We start from the raw sequence: 23,237 nt of genomic DNA, 5'->3' as shown, positions 1-23,237 counted from the left end.
AGCTGCCATGGTGATAATGATGGTGCAAGTACTTAGATTCAATCTGACATGACTAGGTAGAGAAATAGTTTTTTACTTCAATCAACATAGCAAAAAGGAAGTGAACAACTTATTGTTTTCTGATAGCCTTTGATTTAAGTAGATTTAATAAAACTTTCTGTGAAAGATAAAGAAAACTGCTTCCCTAAGTGAGATCTCCTGCCAATGTCACATGTCTGTTAATAAACCAGATCGGGATGTGTCTTTTAGAAGGGAATACATTTACCCCCTTTAATGGAGATTCCATTACTGTTCCTTGGTTAATTACTATAATTGCTTAATTTTTCCTCTGTTTTTGATCAGTGGAGCTTTCAGAGGTCAGGCAAAATAATAACTTGTCTGCAAAATAGTCTAGGGATTTCTTTCAGTAATCATGTCATTGGCTTTAAATCAACAAGTGTTGTCATGGCTGAATGCATAAAATTGTACTGTGCTTACCTTCAACTACAGAATAGGTGCTTTTCCATCCAGGGAAACCGGTGTTTTTAAAACCAATGGCTGCAGTAATTGATTGTGAAACTGTCCTCTCTGCAAAAGAGATGAAGTAGCAAGCCACTTACATTCTGCCAAAATGAGATGGGAAATACAAGACATAGCTTTATACTTCCATTTTGAGAAATTTTGGACCTTTCCTTGGACCGCAATTCTGTCTTTGATACTAACATGAAAGCCATCTTCATTAGTATAATAATTAATTACATTCACAGAGTCCCTGTAAATAAAAGCTGCAGCTATAATAACTAGTAAGAAGATTCTGACTCTACAATTCCACATTCATTTTTTTGGCAGCATTTGAATCAGTAATTCTTTAGATTTTTTTAGAAGTTTCCCTTCACCATTATAGTTTTAGACCTCATCAGTGCTGTAGATGGCAACACTAATTCTGGTTTTTGTTTCTGCTCCATTGTATACTAAAGACAAGGATGTGAAGTTCTTATCTTCCCTAGAAACTACCATCCAGACATGCCCATTTGTTAGTGGGAAATAATCATTGTCCTATTGTCCTGGTTTCGGCAGGGATAGAGTTAATTTTCTTCTTAGCACTTTCTTAGTGCTTTGATCACATTGGCCTCATTATTTGGGCTATTTCTGTTTGTCCTTCCCCAAAAATGTATTTTTTTCTTACCAGTCAGCTTCTGTCTCTGAGGCTTTTGTACTTCTTTATTGAGTGGCTAACTTTGCTTCTAAAGTGGCAAAAACCCATAATAATGATGTAACATTATTATCTATTTATCGATAGATAAATAGATAAATAGATTTCTTTATTCATCTGACAAGTGATACATGTTGGTGATCTAAATGCTAACAGCTCATGAAACACATCTGAACCTCCTGATCAAAATGTTTGGGTGGCTATTGTTTAATCTTCCTACTTTTTCCGCATGTACAAACAGCTCTGTGGAACTTCATCCCATGTCAGAGATATGCACAGAGTGTTGTAGCAAAGAATATTTGTTTTAAAAAGTCAGTCAGTCTCATGGAGACAAACCTGTGGCATGGCTAGTGAAATGTCAAAGAGTCACCCAGTATTTCTTTCCAGTTGTTTTCAGGCTAGGTAGAGCTTGCTCCCTTTAAATGAAGGCAAGAGTGTTGCTCTCTGTAATGGGCTCCTTTGAGAGCCTCTGTTTAGACCAGATTTTGCATGGGAGTGTGTCCCTCTGGCCCTTCCAACTCCCCTCCTGCAGCAGCACAGCAACTTGTGACCTCTCTAAGGGACCTAAAGCCATACTGGTGTAATAGCTCAGTTCTTTTATAGCAAACTTGTGCAACCAGGGGGGAACTATAGTTGGGAAAGACATTTTTCCTAGAACAAAAGGGGTACTGAACAACAGGCATCTGTATACAGATCCAAAGGTCATGGGCTGCAAAGCTAAGGATAGACTTAACCAAGTTGTGCATCGGCATAAGAGACATGCAGTCCTTGCCGGTTCTTCCTCTTGTCCTGATGGGTTGTCAACTTATCATTTCCTCATGTCTTAAAAAAGGGTCTTCTTGCATTTCTTCTCCCTGATGTCTGCTCTAACACAAGTTATTGATGGACAGGTGAAGCTCTTCTTTGTTTCAGACTGTTTTTCTCAGCTGTTGCCCTCTCAGCCTTGGGGGTGGGTACAATTGTATTGCAAGTATATGAAATTGTGGTTTTGGTAATGCACTACTTGTCAAATGGTCTATAAAACATGCCAAAGATAATAGATGAACTTACTTTAAGTCAGCTGAGGACAGACATCTGAATCTCAAACATATGCACAGGCATTTGAAATGTAGACAGCAAGATGTGGCCAGGTAGAGGAGAGGAAGCAATGCTGGCTGAAGTGTGCGAACAGTCCTTCCATGTAGTATAGCTAATCTGCTCCCATGGAAACATCTATTTGAAAGCTTATTTCAAGTATCTGTTCTTTACTCTCACCATTATGTTTTGCTACAGCATTTCTCTCCTGAAGGGATGCTAGTATTCCTTAAGGGAAGCTAGTGTACTGGCTGTTAAATTCCGCACAGAAAATCCACTACTCTCGTTATATCTCTTTGGTAAAAACAAGAGAGTCAAAAACCAAGAGTTAAAAACAGAACAATCTTATTAGAAAGCCCCTGTGATTTGACTAGGGGCCAAAGTACCATAAGCAACCACATAGAGGTCAGTCTACACCGCTAAGTAGTAAAACTGATTAATTCACTGCTCTGTTGCAGGACTATTTTTCTACCTTTACCTTCTTTCCTGCAGGGATGAACTGCATTTGGGTTTAAACTCACAGTTATTTTCTTCCCTCCCTGGAGTATCAGCCTGTGACTCACCTCCTGTTTCCTTAACCTCCTCCTCAGAAATAGAAGCTGGCTACATTCTGGCCTCTATTTCCAGATACAGTCTTTCTTGTCCAACTAATCGTGATTTTGTCTTTTAATTTTATGTACTAATTCACTTAAAGAACAATTTTTTCAGCTGCAGAGACCTACTGGTGGGTGTGTGTGCTGATGGCATAGAGTTCATAGTTCTTGGGGTCCTTCAGCTACAATGGTGAGGGTGGGATGAAATGTTTTGTAGCTATTCCCTGTAATGGGGCTCAGATACTACTATTAGTCTGGCCCACCTTGGCTGTTATGGAGGAAAGCATGAGGGACCTTCTACCCCTGTTACAAGAACATTTCCTCCACATGGTCAAAGTATTTACTCTTCACTTTTCAATGTGTTTATTACTTAATCAGGGGACCTTCCCTCTAGCTAATATTATTGTAATAAACTTGAGTATTGTTATTTAAAGAAAATACCCTGAGGTAACTAGTCTAGGACAGTAGTACTAAGGCATCATCTTGCAACTGGTTGAAAAAAGTGGTGAGTGGATCATGAGAAAAGGTGTGAAGGTTTAGCAGCAAAGAACAGGTCTTGAAAGTGCACTCTGTGATTTTTGAAGAAGTGATTTTTAAAGGGCAGCAAAATGTCTCTAGTGCTGATGGATAAAAGTGATTATAGAAAATACAGGCTATGATATATACTAGAATATCCTTCAAAAGCCAAACACGTTGAAAATCAGTGTGCACTTCAGGTAATTCACAGATTGCTAAGCTTTAAGCAGAAATGTTAGAATTAAATTCCTTTTTTACTGCTACTGAATTATACACTGTTTTAAATTTAATTCCTAATATTCTATCTTTATTCTATCCTTTCTCATTTCTTATTGCTTGAATATTGTGCCAAGGAACTCTTTCACAACCTGCAGCGTCTTAGGCACAGTGGTGCTTGACATTTTTCTCTTGCTAATTATGACAGTATTTCTACTGTTGCTAGAAAGCACTACTAAAATGAAGCAGTTAGTTTCTTTGCCTTTTCTTTCTCTTAAGGTTACATTTGCTGGCAACTCCTTTGCTCTGTGTCACCTACCCTGCAACGCTGGCTGTGTACCTGCCAGCAGATGCCACGCTTTGCTGCAGAGGTTTGTGCACTTTGGAGAGCGTGGCTGCTCCTACCCGTACCCACTTTCAGAACCTGGGGGGACTGTCACCCAGTGCGCTGCAGCTGCTAGCAAACATCAGATTTCTCTTTTGTGGGAAAAGCCTTGTCTCCCCACCGCTATCCTGCTGTCTTGTACTAATGAAGCTGTGCTCTGGGCACCTAAGCTCACAGGCAAGACAATCTGCCTTGCAGTCTGTGGTGAAGTTGGTAACTGGTCAGGTGCACAAACCAGCCCACGTATGCCTTTCTAGGACTTATTAAGCAGACCTGAGCAAAGATATTTGTTGAAGAGATTCACCAATGGACAAAAAAGTGTGCCTCAGAGTGAAATAAACGTGAGAAGAATTAAACTGATGTAAAGACACTTTCATTTCCATATAGCTTCATCTGTGACCCAAAAATACTGATATGAAGGTATCATTAACTGCACTTCTGAACTGCCAAATGCTATTTCTGACTCTTATTCTAGGCATTGGTTTCACATTGCCAGTTGGTAAGGCATATTCTTTGTGGGGGAGGCTTTGTCATCAGTATAGCCAGAAGGGCTGGGAGAGCAGACTTACTTAATTCAAAAGACCTTTTGTTTCCCCCTCATTTCCTGTCACATTCTTTCAGGAGAACATTTTACAAACCCTTAAACTGAAAGTCTGGGCCTGTACAAAGCTAACTGCAGGCAATATGAGATCATTTAGTAACTTAAGTTTATCTGTCTTCTCTAGGAGAGAAATTCTTTGTTACAGGCTTAGTGTAATACAGAGTGCCTCTTCACAAAAATAAGATGCTTTCTAACTGGTTCAAAACCAGATCTTTCTTGTAATCAGGAGGAAGCAGGATTGCTCTCACTTCTCAGAGATTTGCTTTGCAGGTGAGCTTGCAGCTGGGAACCAGGGCTATGCAGTACCTTTTTCACACTTTTTTTCTGGATGGTTCATGCTCCACAGTTTGCATAGGCCAAACAGCTGCTACGGGGCTCTGAGTTTGCACAGAGCATGTTGGGAATGGAGCTAAATTGTCACCATCCACTCCGTGTGCACATAGGAAGGAAGACAGTCTGGAGAGCTGAGTTAAACTGTTTTAGTTCTGAGGATCCTGTCAGTTTCGGTGGTGCCAGGAGAGGAATCCAGAGCCCTGCTTAGGTCTAAGGTTCTCCAGACTGGGTGGGGATACAAGAAGGTCTCTAAAAAGAGGGTCAGAAATATTGAAAAAAGTGAGGAGGGAGGTGACTCAAATAATCTTGTGGGGTATGGAACCACATAATGGATATCTTTTTTAAGAGCAGTTGATCACACACGTCCTTTTTGAGGGAGCTGCGTACTAGATATCATTCTTGTAAAATGCTGCCATTGTCTTGTTTGTAGGACTATGAGCTTCATGCAATAGACTGGTGTTTAAACGACCCCTCCAGAAGTACATGAGGCTGGATTCTGGTCCCTCTATTACAGGAGGGATTCGGAGTTCAGACTTCCTGGGGAATCACTTTGTTATATTTTTGCTGAAGTGAAGTACGTCAGCAGTGCAGAGAGGAGGACCTGGGTCGCAGAGCTCCTTGACCCGCAGGAGTGCTTCTGACCCACAGGCGCCTCTCTCTTCCCCTGCTCCAGTGAATGCTGGTTTCTTCACTGCACAGTTTCAACAGTAGGAACATCTTCAAGTAAGAGCAACCGGAATTTTTTCTGCCTACATAAACCCTGTGACCCAACAGTTGCTTTAGAAAGGCTGTAAGTAAGGTTTTGGATTCTCTCTGTGTAAGAAGAATGTGAATCTTAGGCTGCCATTTCCTGGGGGTTGCTTGTGTCACTGAGCTTGTGTGCATTTGCTTGCAAAGAAAACAGAAACAACTGTACGAGTTCCTGTTTTAGGCACCAAATTCCACCAAAGTCCTTAATTTTATTTAGTCCTAATTTTTTTTTTTCACAAACTGCCTTTTATTCACATTTTCTGTTACAAATATAAGAAGGCAAACATTTGAACAGACTACTGAATGTTAGTACAGATATTACCTTAGGTAATTTTAGTCATTTAAGCTAAATTTTGTGATCACGACTTAGTTGCTGGGAGGACAATCAGCTGAGGAAAGTATACTGTAAGATTCTTAGTTATGGAATGGATATAAAGCATTTTGCAGATACAATGCATGAAATATTTTTTGAAACCTCAACATCTGAATTTCAAATGAATGTACAATATGTTTTAAATTTTAAATTTTCAGGTTATTTTTGAAATACCAGAAGCACCACACTTAATCTGACTCTAATATGACTGACCCCCAGACATAATATATTAACAGGGACCAGGATCACAGCAGGCAATTTTATGATGATGATTTAAGGAAGAAACTGAACATTTTTGAAAGATATGGGGAAGGAAATAAAAAGTAAATTAATAATTAAGCCATCAAACACAAACATAACCCTTGTTCACATTATAGATTCTTCAGGACCTGTTTTGAATTCCTTCCATGAGATACAATATTACTTTATTTACACATATCCAAAGAGATAACACAGGAAATGCACTGTGTGTCTGTGAAGATACGTATGAATATTTCAATTCCTTTGTGGCATGACATTAAGCAGAGCCACAGCAAGAGATCTGGGTGAATCAGCCATAGCTTCGCCATTCCTTCCAGGCACCAGGCACTCCTTCCAGCTGCTCCCACCACTGATGTCCCCCCTCCTTGGCAGCAGTAATGGCTGATGGTGCTCAAGATAATTTTTCCCTATTAGCTACCTCTTCACTGGGATTTCTGAGGCAAGTGCTCTTTTTGCCATGTGGTACTGTAGCTCTGGCACTAATATGTCAAACAGAAATAACTGCTTCACAGGCTATGTCAGTTCTGCCTCCTCTCTATATCTTGCTTGAGTATTGTCAGAAAATCTTGCCTTTGACATGCTTAGACTGACATTGGTTCCAAAAAATATTACAGGGTTCGAGCCTGAACAACAGTTAAATAAACAGTAAATATCTGGACCATTTTGGGAACACTCCTGAGCAGCTGTCATGGATTATTCTGTTATAAAAAACTACTGCTCTGCATTTTCAATATAAAATATTCTCGAGTGTTCAGACTTTATTTGGCACTATCAAGGCAATAGTGCCAACCTCTATGGTCATTTTATTATCACCCTTCTGTTTAATTCAGATTGCCTTCTAACAGTCAGAGGAGTTTTCACCCAGTTTTCACCATGTGATGGCAGAAAGCTGGCAGATGGTACTCAGCACATAAAGCCATATATACCTGCAAAGTTTACTCTCATCAGCTGAAACGAGAGATTTTTTTAGTTTATCCCAGTGCTTTGAGGTAGAGTGGATGTCCAAGGCTTATGGACAGAACCCAGTTTAACATGATTATCTGTGGTTTATTTGTCTGTTAGTCTAAGTCAGTATTTTCCTGTCAGTATAAGAGCACAAAGGATGCTTCAGGTTGGGATCTCTAAGAAAGCTGGTGCAAGTTCACTAAACTAGTTATCCTGGTTTTGGCTGGGATAGAGTTAATTTTCTTCCTAGTAGCTGGTACAGTGCTGTGTTTTGGATTTAGGATGGGAATAATGTTGATAACACACTGATGTTTTTGTTGTTGCTAAGTAGTGCTTACACTAGTCAAGGACCTTTCAGCTTCTCATGCCCTGCCAGCGAGAAGCTGGGAGGGGGCACAGCCAGGACAGCTGACCCAAACTGGCCAAAGGGATATTCCATACCATATGACATCATGCTCAGTATATAAACTGGGGGGAGTTTAGCCAGGGGGCAGTGACCGCTGCTCGGGAGCTGGCTGGGCATTGGTCGGCGGGTGGTGAGCAATTGCCTTGTGCATCACTTATTTTGTATATTCTTTTATCATTACTATTACTATTATTTTCCCTTCCTTTTCTGTCTTATTAAACTGCCTTTATCTCAACCCATGAATTTTACTTTTTTTTCCCTGATTGTCTCCCCCATCCCACTGGTGGTGGTGGGGAGTGAGGAAACGGCTGTGTGGTGTTTAGCTGCCTGCCGGGTTAAACCACACTAGTCTACTGCAAGCCATTTCCTTCGCCTGTGGTTTGCCCACCCTTGCAGTCCTACTGCATCTGATTTCTAGACTAGTACAGTTAAACCTTATTTGTAGGATTAATCAATTGTGGTGGGTTGACCTTGGCTGGCTGCCAGATGCCCACCCAGCTGGTCTCTCACTTCCCCACCTCAGCAGGACAGGGGGAGAAAATAAGATTAAAAAAGCTTGTGGGTCAAGATACAGTCAGGTAGATTGCTCACCAGTTACTGTCACAGGCAAAACAGAATCAACCTGGGGAAAATTAATTTATTGCCAATTAAAACAGAGTAGGATGGCAAGAAACAAAGGCAAAACTAAAAAGACCTTCCCCCCACCCTCCCCGTCTTCCCAGGCTCAACTTCATTTCTTCATTCCTGACTCCTCTATGTCCTCCTCTGTTCTGCAGTGGGATGGGGAATGGGGGTTGTGGTCAGTCCATAGCAGTTCCCCTCTGCTGCTCCTTCCTCCTCATACTTTTTTTCTGCTTCAGCATGGGTCGTCTCCATGGGCTGCAGCGCTTCAGGGTAAACCTGCTCCAGCATGGGCTCTCCGCATGGGTTGCAGTTCCTTCAGGAAATATCCTCCCGCTCCATCATGGGGTCTTCCATGGACTGCAGTGTGAATAGCTACTCCGGCATGATCATCTCTGAGGGCTGCAGTGATATACCTGCTTCACCATGGTCCTCTCCACAGGCTGCAGGGAGTCTCTGCTCCAGTGCTTGTAGCACCTCCTCACCCTCCTTATTCTCTCACCTTGGTGTCTGCAGGCTGCTTCGCTCACATTTTTTCTCACTCTTCTCTCACAGCTGCTGCACAGAGTTTTTACTCTTTCTTAAGCATGTTTTTACAGAGGTGCCACCATCTTGGCTGAGGTGCTCAGCTGTGCCCTGCAGTGGGTCTGTTGGAGCTGGCTGGAACAGGCTGTGTCTGGCATGGGGCAGCCCTGGCCTCTCTTCCCAAAGGCCACCCCTGCAGGGCCCCTGCTGCCAGCACCTGGTCACCTGCACCCAATACATCAATATTGAACAGAAAACGCAGTTGGGGGAAAAAAAAAAGCAATTATTGGTTGTTATTGCAAATCAAGAACAAAAGCCCTATTCTGGACATCTCTGCTCCTTTCACTCATCTCTTGACATTCCTTTGCTTTGTTTGAACCTGAATGTTACTTTCTTCATTTCTGCTTCTCTCTCAGGTCTGCACACTTCTGTCCAGCAGTGCAAGATGAGTATGTCCTCTCCACCCCTTTCTTTCTCTGTTCTGGTTACTTCCATGCTGTCCTACTCAATCCTAGAAATTACTTCTTTCTTCCCATCCAGGTCTCAGCACTGACCTCTTCCCTCCTAGCCTGACCCTGGCTTTACTGGGAATGTTTCCAGCCTGGGAGCCCAGGGACCCCTCTGCCCGATGAGCTTTCTCATGCCCCTGATACTCCTGAGCCACCCAGACAAAGCCTTCAGTAAAGACCCCCATGTATAGAAAAAGGCTGAACAATTGATTTAGTTCATTTAGCACTGTTATTTTAAAAAATGATTATTCTTCAGTGACCCTTTTCCTTGGATCTGTTCCTAGATTTCTAACAACCCCTAGTGCCAGTTCCTCTAATGGGAAATGCTGCCGGTCTCAACCCCATATTAACCAGCCAGCTCTCACTTGCAAGGCTGTGCTTCTTTCATCTGCTTGCTCACCCAGGAGCCAGCAGCTGCCTTTTATCCAAATTCCCCCCTCTTTCAAAGGCTCTGCTGTGTTCTGAGAGGAAGCAAAGTGCAGAAGAGAGACCTGAGGCCTCCATCAGTTCTTCTCGGCTTGCTCTCTGACATGGACTGCTCCATGCTGGGCTGAAGCGCTCTTTTCTCACTTCCTTTTTTCCTCATTGCACAGACTGGCAGTTAAGACAGATTTAGATGTCACACCAGATGATGTGATTACCCAAATTGCTTGGCTGTGGTTTCCTTTCTCAAGTAAATGAAAATGTAAGACTGTAGACTGTAAGGCTGAAATGGTACATCAGTGAAGCAGACTCTGCAGATCATTCTTTAAAATTCAAGTGAAAGCTCAAATGCGTATTTAGCATAGTGGATAATATAAATTAATTTTGAAAGTGAGTAGCTGCAGGAGTCCCTGGGACTGGGAAGCTAGTTTTGAACTGGAAGACATCTGCCCTAGACTTTCAGTGCCACCAAATACTGAGACCAAATCTAAATTGTCAGGAAGGGACAAGAATAACTTATGTAATAGGATTTTAAAGGGGCTGAAGATATTTCTTGCTGGCTTTAGAGACTGTATTAAACTACATGGTATTATGCTGACACCGAGGCTTCCTGCAGAGCTGAATGTTCTCATGCTATGCTGCAGAGGCTCCTGTGCAGTTTCAGATTCTGTGAGAGTGGCTCTTAACTGCCTGTTTGCAACTACAGCTTCAAGTCAGGGCTCTGTCGGGGCTGGTGGCCATGGGGCTCCTCTGGGGTCTGTCAGGGCAGGGCCTGGCAGCCAGGACTCATCCCACTGCCCCAGCCAGGAGCAGGGGTGCCTCCCTGGGGAGGGTCCGAGGCTGGGCCCGGACATGGGCCCGCGGGGTGGGCCAGGCTCGGCAGGGCCCATGGCTGGACAGGGCAGGGCTGTGGGGAGCTGGAGACCGGCCCTGCTGTGGCATCGCTGAGGCAGGGTCTGCCGGCTCCGTGGGACTGACACGGGGTCCTGGGCCATGAGCAGGGTGGGGGGAGCCCCGGGGGTGGGCAGGGACAGTCAGACCTGGCAGTGCCTCAGGGCCATGACACTGAAATGAGTTGTTGCCCTGTAAAGCTGCATACAGTGCAGCCTGCCTTTTTGTTCTGGAAACCTTTCTATACAGCAATACTGATAAAGGGCTGTTTGGGTATCCATGTAAATCACGCATCTGACTTGCTACAGCTGAATTGTCAACAGAAGTATCTGCCCAGGCCGTGTGCTCCATCTCCTCCATCCTCAGTCACGTTGTCAGACTGTGTAATGTTGCCGGTGAAGTAACTCCTCTCATTAGCAAATGGTTTTTGACTAGCTCTACCTTTATTCAGATAGTTCATATGAAGTTTAGGTGTAACTGTTGAAGGACTGAAGTTGTAATAAATGGTAGTGTAAAGGTGCTGCTGAAGTAATGGAATGTGGAGTAACAAACCTGTCTCATGGTCTTAATGTAAAAAAAAAAAAAGGAAAGCAATAAATAATTTTAATTACTCATTAGGCATTTGTACTCCAGCTGGGTTATCCAGAATTACTTGATAGCTAATGGTCACTCATTAGACTATGTGTGACAGTACAAATGTATGATCTTTGTTTTATAGCAGTAATGTGAGGGGATTTGCAGACATAAGAAAACTGCTTTCAAGTGGACATAAAAAGTTTTCTTAAATGGTGACACTCATTTCTCCAGAACTGTACTGTGAGTCATCCTCTTTGAATCAGAAGCTCACAATGGCATCGTGTCTTCTGTAAAAGTGACACTTCAAACAAAGCTGTATCAAAGCGCTATCGAGTGATGAATACATACTATCTTCATAGATGGTTATCTGCTGTAATTACCTTGAGAGAATTAAAAAACAGACCCTGTGCCTACTTGGGGAATAGATTCTGTTTGAATAAATGTATCATTTGAAGAGTTTAGTTCAAATCTGACTCAAAAAATTTTTTTAAAAAAGTATTTGCTTGAAATGTAGATGTTTAGTACTGAAAAAAAAGTACTGAAGGTTCCAAGCCTCCAAGGCTAAACCAAATCCAAAAAATCAACCAAATCGATAAGGTTGTGAACATAATCACAATTCAGTAGTCTTACAAGCAGTATTAGGTCTCACGATAAATAGATATTTTAAGATCCTTGTATTGTTTTCCTTGCGTGTAATTTTAGCTGAATCTATATGAAATATCTTGCTTGAGATTTTTAAAAAGAGAAGGCTAACATTGCCTCATATTATAAACAAATATTATAAATAAGTATTGCTTGCCTTTGATGGTACTCTACACTTCAAGTCAAACTTCTTTTTCAGTTACTTAAATATTGTTTGAAAAATTGAAATTTTGTTCAGCTAATAGAGGTCCAAGACACCTATTTTTCTGAAAGTCTTGCCCTGGACCATGATTCATGGAAACAAGATTTTTCTCACATAAACAAACTCTAAACTATATTTTCTCACAAATGAACTATATTTGTCTTGCTATTTTGTGAACAAAATCAAACTGCTATGCAAGTCTGTCTCTCACTGGCATACCGACTGCTTCAGTGGAATTAAGTCCCCTGGGTGCCTTTATCAGATTTGTTCACTTTGTTCCTGAACATGAAGTTCAGTTCAAAACAACAGAAACAGAGGAGGAGCTTTTCTTCTTCGGTTTTACAGTAAGTGACTAGGAAATATTTTGTTGCCACAGGCATGTGAAGTTCTGTGGGCCCTTCCAAATGAAACATCGATTGTAGTGTTGCCTGTGATTTTCAAGGGACTGGATTTTCCTTCCAGGCTTATTAGCTTCTGGTAGGATCCAAGATAATCTTATTTCTCCCAATGCTGAGGTACAGTTCTGCCCCCCAAACACTTGTAATTTTAAGCTGGGCAGATGAAGGAAAGTCCAAAAATCTGAGAAATCTGGTATCTGTTATACCTTAATATATCAGAGTAGAATTTCAAAAGTGACTTCAGTACAATACAACGAAGGCTTCACAAATCATGGCTTAAAGAATCTGTTCAAAGAGCAACACAGGGAAATATATGGAGGCATTAGTATGTGAAACAGAAAAATTTATTTGCTTGGAGACTGCACAACAGCTAAAATGCAAGCCAAATTTACAGCCAATTAGGAGATAACATAAGGAGATTTACCCATCTGCTGACATGCAACAAATGGTGGCAGACTTAAAAATGAAAATCTTCCTAGAAGCTTTTTTATGCAAGAATATTTTGTGCTCTTCCTGACTCTACCTCCCCTGAAATGAAATATTTTCAAAAGAAATAATCATAACTAGTGCACACTGAAGGAAAAAAAGTTTTTATATGTCTTCTGAATTTTATATTGAATCTTTTATACAACCCTTAGGCTCAGCTTGAGATCTAATATTCTGCCACAGATTTTAGCTGTATTGCAAATGCATAGGATCTGCATTTCTTATAAATTTACACAGAGAACATGGCAAGTTCTATTGTCCTGAACCCATGAAAAATGGAGAACAACAGGCAGTTCTCATCTTTTACAAGCCTGCTCTCTCTGTGCTTTGTCTTAGATCCCCTTATGTAGCAGCTTTTTCCCCACCCTGCTGGCTGTCTGGGTATTAGACACACAGTCTAACAGTAACAGCCATCAAGTTTCTATCACCAGTTTAAAGACATAACCTCAAGCCACAAGTTTAAGTGTTTTTCAGGCATCATGACATGAACAAATGCTTTTGGGATGTTGTTCTGAGTGTATCCACGGATGAGACCAGGTAAGCTACAAAGAATAGGTAGTTAATTCCTGGTAACGTTAGGTAGGAACCACCTCCTGACAGTGCTCGGATCTCATGGCAGCCTGAGATCCAATGTCAGTAACTGCAGAAATACTTGCAAGTCAAAGAGTCCAATGTGGGATAAAACCTGCCAAAAATTTGCTGCCTAAATCTTGACTCCTTGTCAATACTTGTTTTAACAAGCTGGATGGAAAAAAAAAATCTCATTGGGTCATATCCTACATAACCAAGGTTTTGCAGGTAAACCGTGGCTGGAGGCTTGGGGATGGTGCTGAGAAAGACAGTGGGACAGCCTGGGAAGGAGTGGACAGGTGCTGGGTTACTAGAGGACAGTTTGCTCTGCCCTTGAAGTGGGGCATCAAAGGTGTGCTGTAGGACTGATTTTGTATCTTAAGTTCTTACCTTAGGTGCCCTTAGGGTCTTAGGTTGAGGGTGAAGCTGAGGCATGGGTAATGAAAAGGAGGGAGTAAGCCCAGCTGCTTGGTGAGCAGTTTGTGCCCCACACAGGCTGTCTGAGGGCTCCTAGTGTGGGTCTGGTACCATGGCAGGAGAGTGTCACCGCTCCCAGCCATGTCCTGAGGCTGTGGCATAGGCAGGGCAGTGGGGAATCTGTAAGGCAGGCTGGAGGTCTGAGATGAGGGTGGGCATAGTGCGTCATCCAACCTCCTTTCCTCAGGCTGCTCTCCTCTTGGCACGGCCTGGAGGCCAGGCTTTGTGGCGAGGTAGGAGCCCAGGTCCTTGTTGCAAAGCACAGTGCCGGCAGTGCGGGGATGAGAGCTAGGCTCTGGCTCGTAGGGTCTGTGAGCGACGGCTCGCCCTCCTCTCTCCCCTGGGCCTGGGGATGCTGCGAAGAAGGTTGGCGCCAGCTAGTTCCTGAGACTCTTGTGTAGGTGGGGGCAGTCAGATGAGGGCTGAAGGCAGCCAGCTCCAAGTTGTCCTGTTCCCTCCAGGCCAAGCCAGCCCTGTCTCAGGACTACTCTGAGCTGCCACATGTTGGTGTGGTAGAAGAAAGCAGTAGCTGGTGGCCCCATCTGGGGCCTGCTGTAGCCATGGCCATGTCCACCCCCAACCTGGGCTCTCACATTTGTCCCTTTCCTAGCCGAAACTGCCAGTGTCTTCACAAGATGAGCAGTCCTTTGCAAAGGACTTTATACAGAATTTCAATGATATATTTTACTGTTGAATTTTGGATTTCGACATGAGTCTGTCTTGAATGTTCCTCTTTGCAGTGCTAAATGTATATTCTTTATTGATTACTTCTCCATGTTTAGAAGTTATAGGTTAATTTTTTATTGTACATATTTTATTAAAATTTACACTTGGAGATCTCAGTCTGAACATGGAGACATTGCATCTGTAGAGTTAGAGTGGACTTCCTTACGAGGTGCAGTGACTTCTAACATGGTGGAGGCTACTTCGCTCTCTTAACTATGTCTGTTTTAGGGAAGCAGATAGAAAATAAAGTTTTGAGGGAAGGTACATTTAGTAGATACTTCATGTGTTGCAGAGTTGACGTAAGGGTTGCCTAAATCACAGTTGTCTGTCCAATATTTTTTATCATTTTGAAGACCATCAACTATGTGCACGGGGTATATGGTACTATAGGTCTTTTGTTTTGCCTTAATATTTGTCGTGGTTTAACCCCAGCCAGCAACTAAGCACCACACAGCCACTTGCTCACACCGCTCCCCACACCCCCCCGGTGGGAGGCAGTGAGAATTGGAAGAGTAAAAGTAAGAACACTTGTGGGTTGACATAAGAACAGATTAATAATTGAAATAAAATATAATAATAACAATAGTAATAATAATAAAAAAATTGTAATGAAAAGGAAAATAACAAAAAAAGAGAGTAATAAAACCCAAGAAAGACAAATGATGCCAATGAAAAACAATTGTTCACCACCAACTGACCGATGCCCAGCCTGTCCCCAAGCAGTGGCCGCACCCTGGCCAACTCCCCCCAGTTTATGTACTGAGCATGACGTCACATGGTATGGAATATCCCTTTGGCCAGTTTGGGTCAGCTGTCCTGGCTGTGCCCCCTCCCAGCTTCTTGTGCCCCTCCAGCCTTCTCAGTCAGTGGAGCATGGGAAGCTGAAAAGTCCTTGACTGCTTAGCAACAACTAAAACATCAGTATGTTATCAACTTTATTCTCATCCTAAATCCAAACCACAACACTATGCCAGCTACTAGAAAGAAAATTAACTCTATCCCAGCCGAAACCAGGACAATATTGTATAATTTTTTTCTTTTTTTTGCAGGTCTAACAGTCATTTCTTGCTGTGCAGCTTTACATTTGTTCTGCTTTTGATGGAAAGGAAAAAATTCTCATTAAAATAAAATGTGTGATTATATCTGAACTGCCTTCTGAAATCACATTTTATAGAGAAACCTTTTTTTGTAATAAATATGTAGGTTTGAAAAATTTCATTTTAGTATTTAGTTTCTCATTTAAGATACTTTCTTTGCTTAGTTCTATAGAAGCTTTCAGGTTTATTGTCCCTTTCTTATATCTTTATCTGTAAGCCTAAGTCCACCTGAATATGTATGGTTTGGTCCATATTCCACTTATCTTGAAATTCCTGTTTTTCTTAGTGTTCCATCAGAGTAAGTTCTTCTATTTATCTATGAATTCTAATAGATTTTATCTTTTCCTCTCCTTGTTCTAGCTGTGCCTTGGCTTTCTCAGTTTCACGGCTGTCTCTTACTAAACATTCTGTCTGTGGCACAGCTGAATAACTCCACTAAATTATTGTGAGGTTAGTTCCTCACCATATGCTCTGGACTGCTTCAGGACGTTTTGCTGTTGAAAACTATTCTGCCTTAAAGTTTTGTGAGTTTTCTATTATTTTGGCAGGGACAATTCAAAATTTTCTCACTAGGATTTTGTAAATTACAAACTGCTTCATAGCATCCTTCCAGACTGGCTAGCTGATTCCTTACCCAGCTGACTGACTTCCTTGGAGGTCTTTGAATTTTCTCTTTGGTATTTTATTTTTCTAATTCTTTGTTGTGGCATGTTTAGAAAGTCATGGCTTAATCAGAGTTCTTTTACTGTCTGCGAAGCTTATTATTCTATTAAAATAAACTGGCCCAGGAGCTGGCAAGCTCAGCAGTTCGCTTTGCTAGTTCAGACATGGCTTTGGGTTTTTAAAATTCAAAACCTGTCTTTGCTGCCACAACAACTTTATGTTGGAAAAAACTCTTCAGTCACTAACAATAGCTTTTAAACCAAAATATCTTCTTCTCTTGGACTCACACTCCAAAAGTTATTTTTGAAGCTTAGAGAACACTAATTGTGTGATTTTAAAGAGACTAGATGATAAAGAACAGTCATGAATTCACTTTTCCAGCAAAATCCAATTACATGTCCACATTTTCTGCTTTATCATAGGCTTTTATATAAATGTGCAGTTTAGAAACAAATGTTCATTTCATTGTGATTTAAAGAACAGAATTTTTAAGTAGTATACACCGTAAATTGAAATTACTGGTACAAAAAGAGTTGGCATAAACTCATCTCTGGGGTAATGCAATACTTGCTGCAGAAGATTTATGTCTGAATTTTTCTGAAATGACAAAAGATAGTTAAGATGCAGTTATTTTTTTACTTGCATGAAAATTGTCTGCAGAATTAACTTAATCAGTAATATTTCTGGAGGTCTGGTTGGCAAAGATTTATGTGCATACTTAGTTTTTATGCATTCTTTGGTAGCCCTCTGAAAGTCACTGGCAGTATCCTACAAGCATACTATTACTTTGGGCATAATCGTTAGTATTTTTAACTCTGCAAACTGATGTTGCACAGCACCCCATAGGTGTGCTTCTATAATCTTCATTTTTCATGAAGTGTTTACCAGCTCCAGTTTGACCTGGCACAGCAGAACATCTTCTTAAATGTACTCCGTAATTCTGGGCTTCGGAACGCAAAAATCATAGGGTCGATAATCGCATTGCACATTATGAGCGTCCCATTCACATGGAAAATGGACATGTAGCAGGCACAGTAAGGGTTATGTGGGCAAAACCTTGCTAAGAGGATGTGAAGAACAAAGGGTGCCCAACAGCAAAGGAAAACTCCAAGGAAAATGGTCAGTGTAATGGCTCCTTTCATGTTAGTTCTCTGATGGACTGTGCTGGTTGGCAGTGAGGCGATCTTTTTAGCATGAGATCGAGCCAGGAGGAACATATGGACATAGAGGCACAGTATAAAAAACATCATTAAAGGGAACAGGATGGTGAAGGGAATGACTGTTGCTGCTTCATAGGAGAAGAGGGCAATGGCAATGCTACTGCCAGCACAGAACGTCCAAATGATTGCCAAGATAACCAAGGCCCTTCTTAGCGTCATGATGTTATGGTACCGCAAAGCGTAGAAGATAGTGATGTATCTGTCTGCTGCAATAGCCAACAAGCTGAAAATCGACCCCAGTAAAGACAGAATGAACATGGAATCCATGGCATCATCCAGCTTTTTCTCAAAGTCCCCACGACGTGTCAGGTACCCCATTTTGCACAAGATGATAAAGATGTTCTCCAGAGTTTTGTACAAGCTACCTAACATGTCTGAAATGGCTAAACTGCAAATGAAGAAGTACATGGGCAAGTGCAAATTCTTATTTCTAATGACAGCAATAAGGACAAGCAGATTTTCCAGTATTCCAGCAGCAGCAACAGTGAAAAAAACTTCCTCTGGCACCACGACCTGGGTGCAGTCAGTGATATTTAAGGAGAAATCACTCATATTTTCGAGGAAAGGAATGTTTGTCTGCCCTGGGTGTTTGATTAGGTTGGAAGGTCTCTCAGTGTTCATTTCTTCTGATTGTGGAAAGATTCTGGATTGTTGTTTCTCAGGCTTGGCTTTATTCTGAAGCTGACCTGTCAGTCAGACCATTCTTCTTTTGGTGAAGACTTTCTCCTTTACCTGGAGCAATTTTAAGACTTAACTGAAATGTTTTGAATTTCTCCTACAATAAAACATGTAGAAACATAAATATCAAGAAGAAGTTTACCACACATATAGGGCAAAAATAGACATTTGAAATATCACCTGTTGCAATGGAATGAACATATATCATCATCAGAGAGAGGCATAGTTGGTTTGGATAAAATAAGAGCTGCTCCAGGCTTCGCTGAGCCTTAGAGGAAAACAAAGTGTAAATTCGCTTTTAGCTTCAAAGCAGTTTTAAAAAATACATGTAATTTTCTTTACCAATGAGCATTCCACATTTACTGAAACTGATCTGACAGACTTCAAGAGTTTGGCAATCTTTACTGGCCCAGCTGTTTGCTTTGAGAAAGTCTGGCATTTCTCACAAGATTTGCAGTATTATTATACACAAATGAGACCAATGCCAATATAAACTGTTGTCCAGGACAGTAACATGTTTACAACCACACTGTTGATGGTGAAATAAAATGCCCTCAATTTAGGTGTGAACATTTGTAAATATTGATATTTTTCTGAGGCATGTTACATACTAGTGAGAGACTTCCTTTTTATGTAAATTGAAACCGTCTTTTGATTTGATGAACATATTTCTAATGCAGATTAAGATCCAAAGTACAATCTTTTCTTGGCTGTATTTTACAACTATCTAAGCGACCAAATGTTTATTTCAGCATCAAGATGATGTCTTTCTTTCTCCATAATGATCCTGATCTAAACTACATTAAAACATATATGAATCTTTCCAAAGGATTAGGCTTTTTAGGCTTTTCAGGCTTTTCATTAATGTATAAATGGATATGACATTAATTTAGCTTGGATATTACCCATAAACAATAAGACCCACTTTTTCTTGTAGTTTTTATAGCCCCATTTATGAAACACAGATGCAGTTGCTATTTGGAATGTCCCCTTTTTTAAAGAACTGATATACTCTCCCCCTGTTTTTAAATTCAAAATAGCTTTTAATTGTTTGGCACTTTCATACCAGTAAGTCTTGAAATTCCTTTGGACATTTGTTCATAGTCAGGGTTGCCGAATGCCATAACAGACTCTATTACTGTTTCAAAAGGAGAAGTCAAAAGTTTTAATTACGTTGTATACAAACAATGCCCTCTGCAAGTGTCAGTGGGTATCTGTAATCAGGACAGCTGAACTGCTTGAATAAGATTAGCCTTAATGCAGGTGAATGTGTTTGGCCACTTTTCAATGGAAAACAGGTTTCTGACCTGGGTTTGCTAATGTTATCTACTGAGATTGCCAGTAAGGTGCTACCTGTGGTGACCCAGTAAGGTGCTACCTGTGGTGAAGAATGCTGAGACTTGGACCACCAGCCATCATGAATTCAATTGAAACAAGCTCATTTAAGAGAAAGCATTCAAGACAGTACCCATACTTACCTGAAAAGAAAGGCTGTGTAGTGGAATAAAGGAACTGTATTGCACTGCAGCATGCATGGACATTCCCAAAGCCAATTAGGTCAACATCTGTCAGTATGTGAAGAAGGAGTTACTAACAAGAATAAGAGACTCAGCAATGTCTTTATTATGATATATTTTTCCTATTCTCACCTACAGCTACTGTCACAGTTAAGTTTTATGACTTCTAATCTAGCAATCTGTTCAACAACTTGATTTTCACTCTTAATAGAAAGTCAACACGAACACTTCAGACAATCCCTTATTTCAATGGGATTTCAACAGGACAATCAGTTGGCAAAAATGCATCTATTAAGCCACTATTGTCTCAGAACTGTTTTTCAATAATACTTCTTTGCTGATATAGTCACACTGCTGAACTAACCTGCCTGACAAACATGAAGGTTCCTTCACTGAAAACATATAGTATTATGAATGGCATGATATATTACATCTGCTGCTTATAATTTTACAGTAACTTCATATTAAGTACAGCATTTGGTTAGAGCAGAGAATTTATAAAGGTTTTAGAGCAGTTACAGTAGACTGAATAATTACTTTATACCACTTAATGTTGTTTTCAAACAATTAATAGAAAACCAGAAAAAGCCATTTTTATTTCAGAGATTTTCATTTCAGCATGTATACGTGGCTATTGCACACTATTTTATTAGGGTTCCATCAAGGATGTTCCAAATTATCTCCTTTTCTGATGCTTCAGTGTGTTGCACAGTCATATTGCTGTCTCAGACCTCCCAGACAGAAATATCTGTGTATACAGTGTTGTACACAGGTAGTGAATCCAGTGCTTGGTCTACACAAAACACAGTGTATCACACATCTGTAGTAAGTCCCACATTTACAGGATTCTTTCACTGCTACAGATCTACCAGGTAGTGTGCATGAAGTAGTTTTTAACATTTCTAAGCAGTGTAGGATAGACTAAACATGGGATGTAAAGTTGTTGTGAACATGATAAGTAACCTCAGTGTGTCCTAAAAGCTAATGGAAAAAGAAGACACCTTGGAGCTTGGATGCATATTTCCACTGGCTACAGATATTAGAGCCAAGGTCATTTCACACAAAGCTATAAATAATTATCAGGTGAAAAAAAAGTTTACCCTCCTGTGTTGTTTGCACTACCAGAGACAGCTTGGATGCAACAGATTTCCTCTCCGCTGTCAATACCTTGCCAGTTTGCTTCATCATTGTATCGTCCAGCTAAAGGGTTCATGCCACTCGCCAACACGACCCTTTGAAAGGCCTCAGATTTATCTTTTGCAGGTATCTGCAAAGTCAACCTTTCACAGCTAGTGTTTACGTGTCAGAATTGTTAAAAATAGAACACAACAATTAAAGAATAAAAAAGTGCCTTATATGACAATCATTTTTTCCTGGCAATGGCTGAACTATCTGGATTTTACCTTTCTCAAGGTCATTCACAGTCTAAGAATAAGTTTGCCTGGCTGTAGCAAGAAATGTAAAACAGTCAAAAAGCAATAAATGACAAAAAAGACCCTTTAAGTTTGAAACACATTTGCAAATGTAGCTGTATCACAAAAACTGCAAAAACCTCAACCCATTCTTTTTCATGTTTAAATTAGGTCCTGGAAGGAGAAATCAACAGCTCAGTAACATTGGATATTCAGAAACATTATTTATCTAGAAAGAGGCGGTCTCCTGAGCTGGTATAATGGGCAATGAGCTGATGGCAATAGCAAAGTTACTAAAAATGCATACATTTGTAATATTATCAGCAATTTCTATTCGATTTGTAGTTATCTAAAGCAAGATGAAGCAGGAAACTGGGAGACTGGAAGCCAGGACCAGAAACTATACTGACAATATTGTACAAACTTAGGAAACAAACAGAATTCAGGTTACCTGTCAATTGTATTCATTCACCATGATTATGGTTTGGCTCTTTACAACACTCTGACACTTGCAAAGCATGTTCACACTGGTATATATTACACAGCTAAAAGCCAGCCCCAGTACTTCAGCTTGTGACAAGGCTGAGAATGGCTCCATGTATGCTGGGAGCTCCCAGCACCATGCAGGATTAGCCTTGGACAAAAAGCATAATTCTCTCCTGTGTGCCCAGTGCCTATTGATTAAAAAAATTCAGTTTTCATTGAGTATAAATGCAATGACTTAGCACCTGAAAGGTCTGGGAGTAATAGGTCTGCACTCGATTTTATTTTTTTTTATTGGATGAAAACTTACTCATTAAATAAATAAACAACACACTTCCCTCAATCCCAAAATGTTAAATAAACTGGCCTGGTCAGCTGTAATAACAACAAAAGTAATTTCAGCTGTGAACGATAATGATAAGATATAGTAAAGAAATTATATACCTTAAATACTGTATAATTTCCCAGGTTTTTTTGCATCTATTAATTTTTTACTAGAAAACCGTACCTCCCTTTATTGGAGAGACCCCAAGCTGTATTTGCTCTCTAAACAGCTGGCAGTAAATAAAAACTGTAAGGGTATTGAGTAGTCTCTTCTGCTTTTGGACTGTGCAAAACAGCTGAGATATAACTAGCCAATTATGTAGATGCAATGATTTGTTTCTAGAACCATGAAATGTATTAATTCCCTGTCCTTCTATGTATATATGTTTTTTTTAAAAAAGTAACTTATTAGGAATGGAAAAGAACAAGTGTTTTGTGTTTCAGACACAGTATATGCAGTATACTTCACAATCCATTCAGTATAGACAGAGGTACTTATTTGTCACTTAAAATACCATGACATTTTCTCAATCCAGAAAAGTCTCCAATATGGTAACAAATGCCTTCTGATGTCATTATCTCTAGCATTTCATCCCCAAAGCCATCCAGTGTAAAAACACTCATTGGCTTAAATAAAAGTACCTCGGGCATCAGGGCACCTGGTAATCCGTTCAGCTTCATTCTCCTCCTAAAACTTGGCCATAGTGGAACACTAATCCCTTGTGGAGGTGGTCGGAGAAGCTGTGTGTGACTGGTTGCGCTGTCTGGTGCTGCTCAGGGCGACCTTCCTCTGAAAATGACAGCATGAGTCCCGTGTTCAGTGGATGGGAGCTGTATACATTTTCAGTCACTTCCATTCAAGCTGTTACAGATTTGTATCAAAATATGTTTGACAAAAACACTATGGACAATTACCTTTTTTTCTTATTTCCAGGTTTTACATACAAACAAGGCACTTAAGAAGGAAACAAGCCACTTAAAAACATTGATGTGGAGGCTTAGTTTTTAAAGCTGTAAAACAAGTAAAAGGAGAAAATTTTTTTTCTTTTCTTTTTATTTTTTTTTCTTCAGTAGGTAAGCAATGGCTTTCACAGAGACAAAGGGGACTGGACCTGTTATAGTAAGGTAAGCTATGAGGATAGGGTGGTCCCT

General features: G+C 40.6%; 1 protein-coding gene across 1 annotated transcript; it reads right to left on the bottom strand.

The window, feature by feature from the left end:
* Positions 1-17,219: 17,219 nt before the first annotated feature.
* MC2R (melanocortin 2 receptor (adrenocorticotropic hormone)) lies at positions 17,220-18,292 on the bottom strand. The gene is given in 3 exon segments (XM_009318577.1): positions 17,220-17,291; positions 17,293-17,319; positions 17,321-18,292. Coding segments are annotated over 3 exon segments (1,071 nt in total).
* Positions 18,293-23,237: the final 4,945 nt, after the last annotated feature.

Source organism: Pygoscelis adeliae, unplaced genomic scaffold, assembly GCF_000699105.1.
Source record: "Pygoscelis adeliae isolate BGI_AS28 unplaced genomic scaffold, ASM69910v1 Scaffold42, whole genome shotgun sequence".
Classification (NCBI taxonomy): domain Eukaryota; kingdom Metazoa; phylum Chordata; class Aves; order Sphenisciformes; family Spheniscidae; genus Pygoscelis; species Pygoscelis adeliae.
This window is presented reverse-complemented; position numbering and strand designations above follow the sequence as displayed.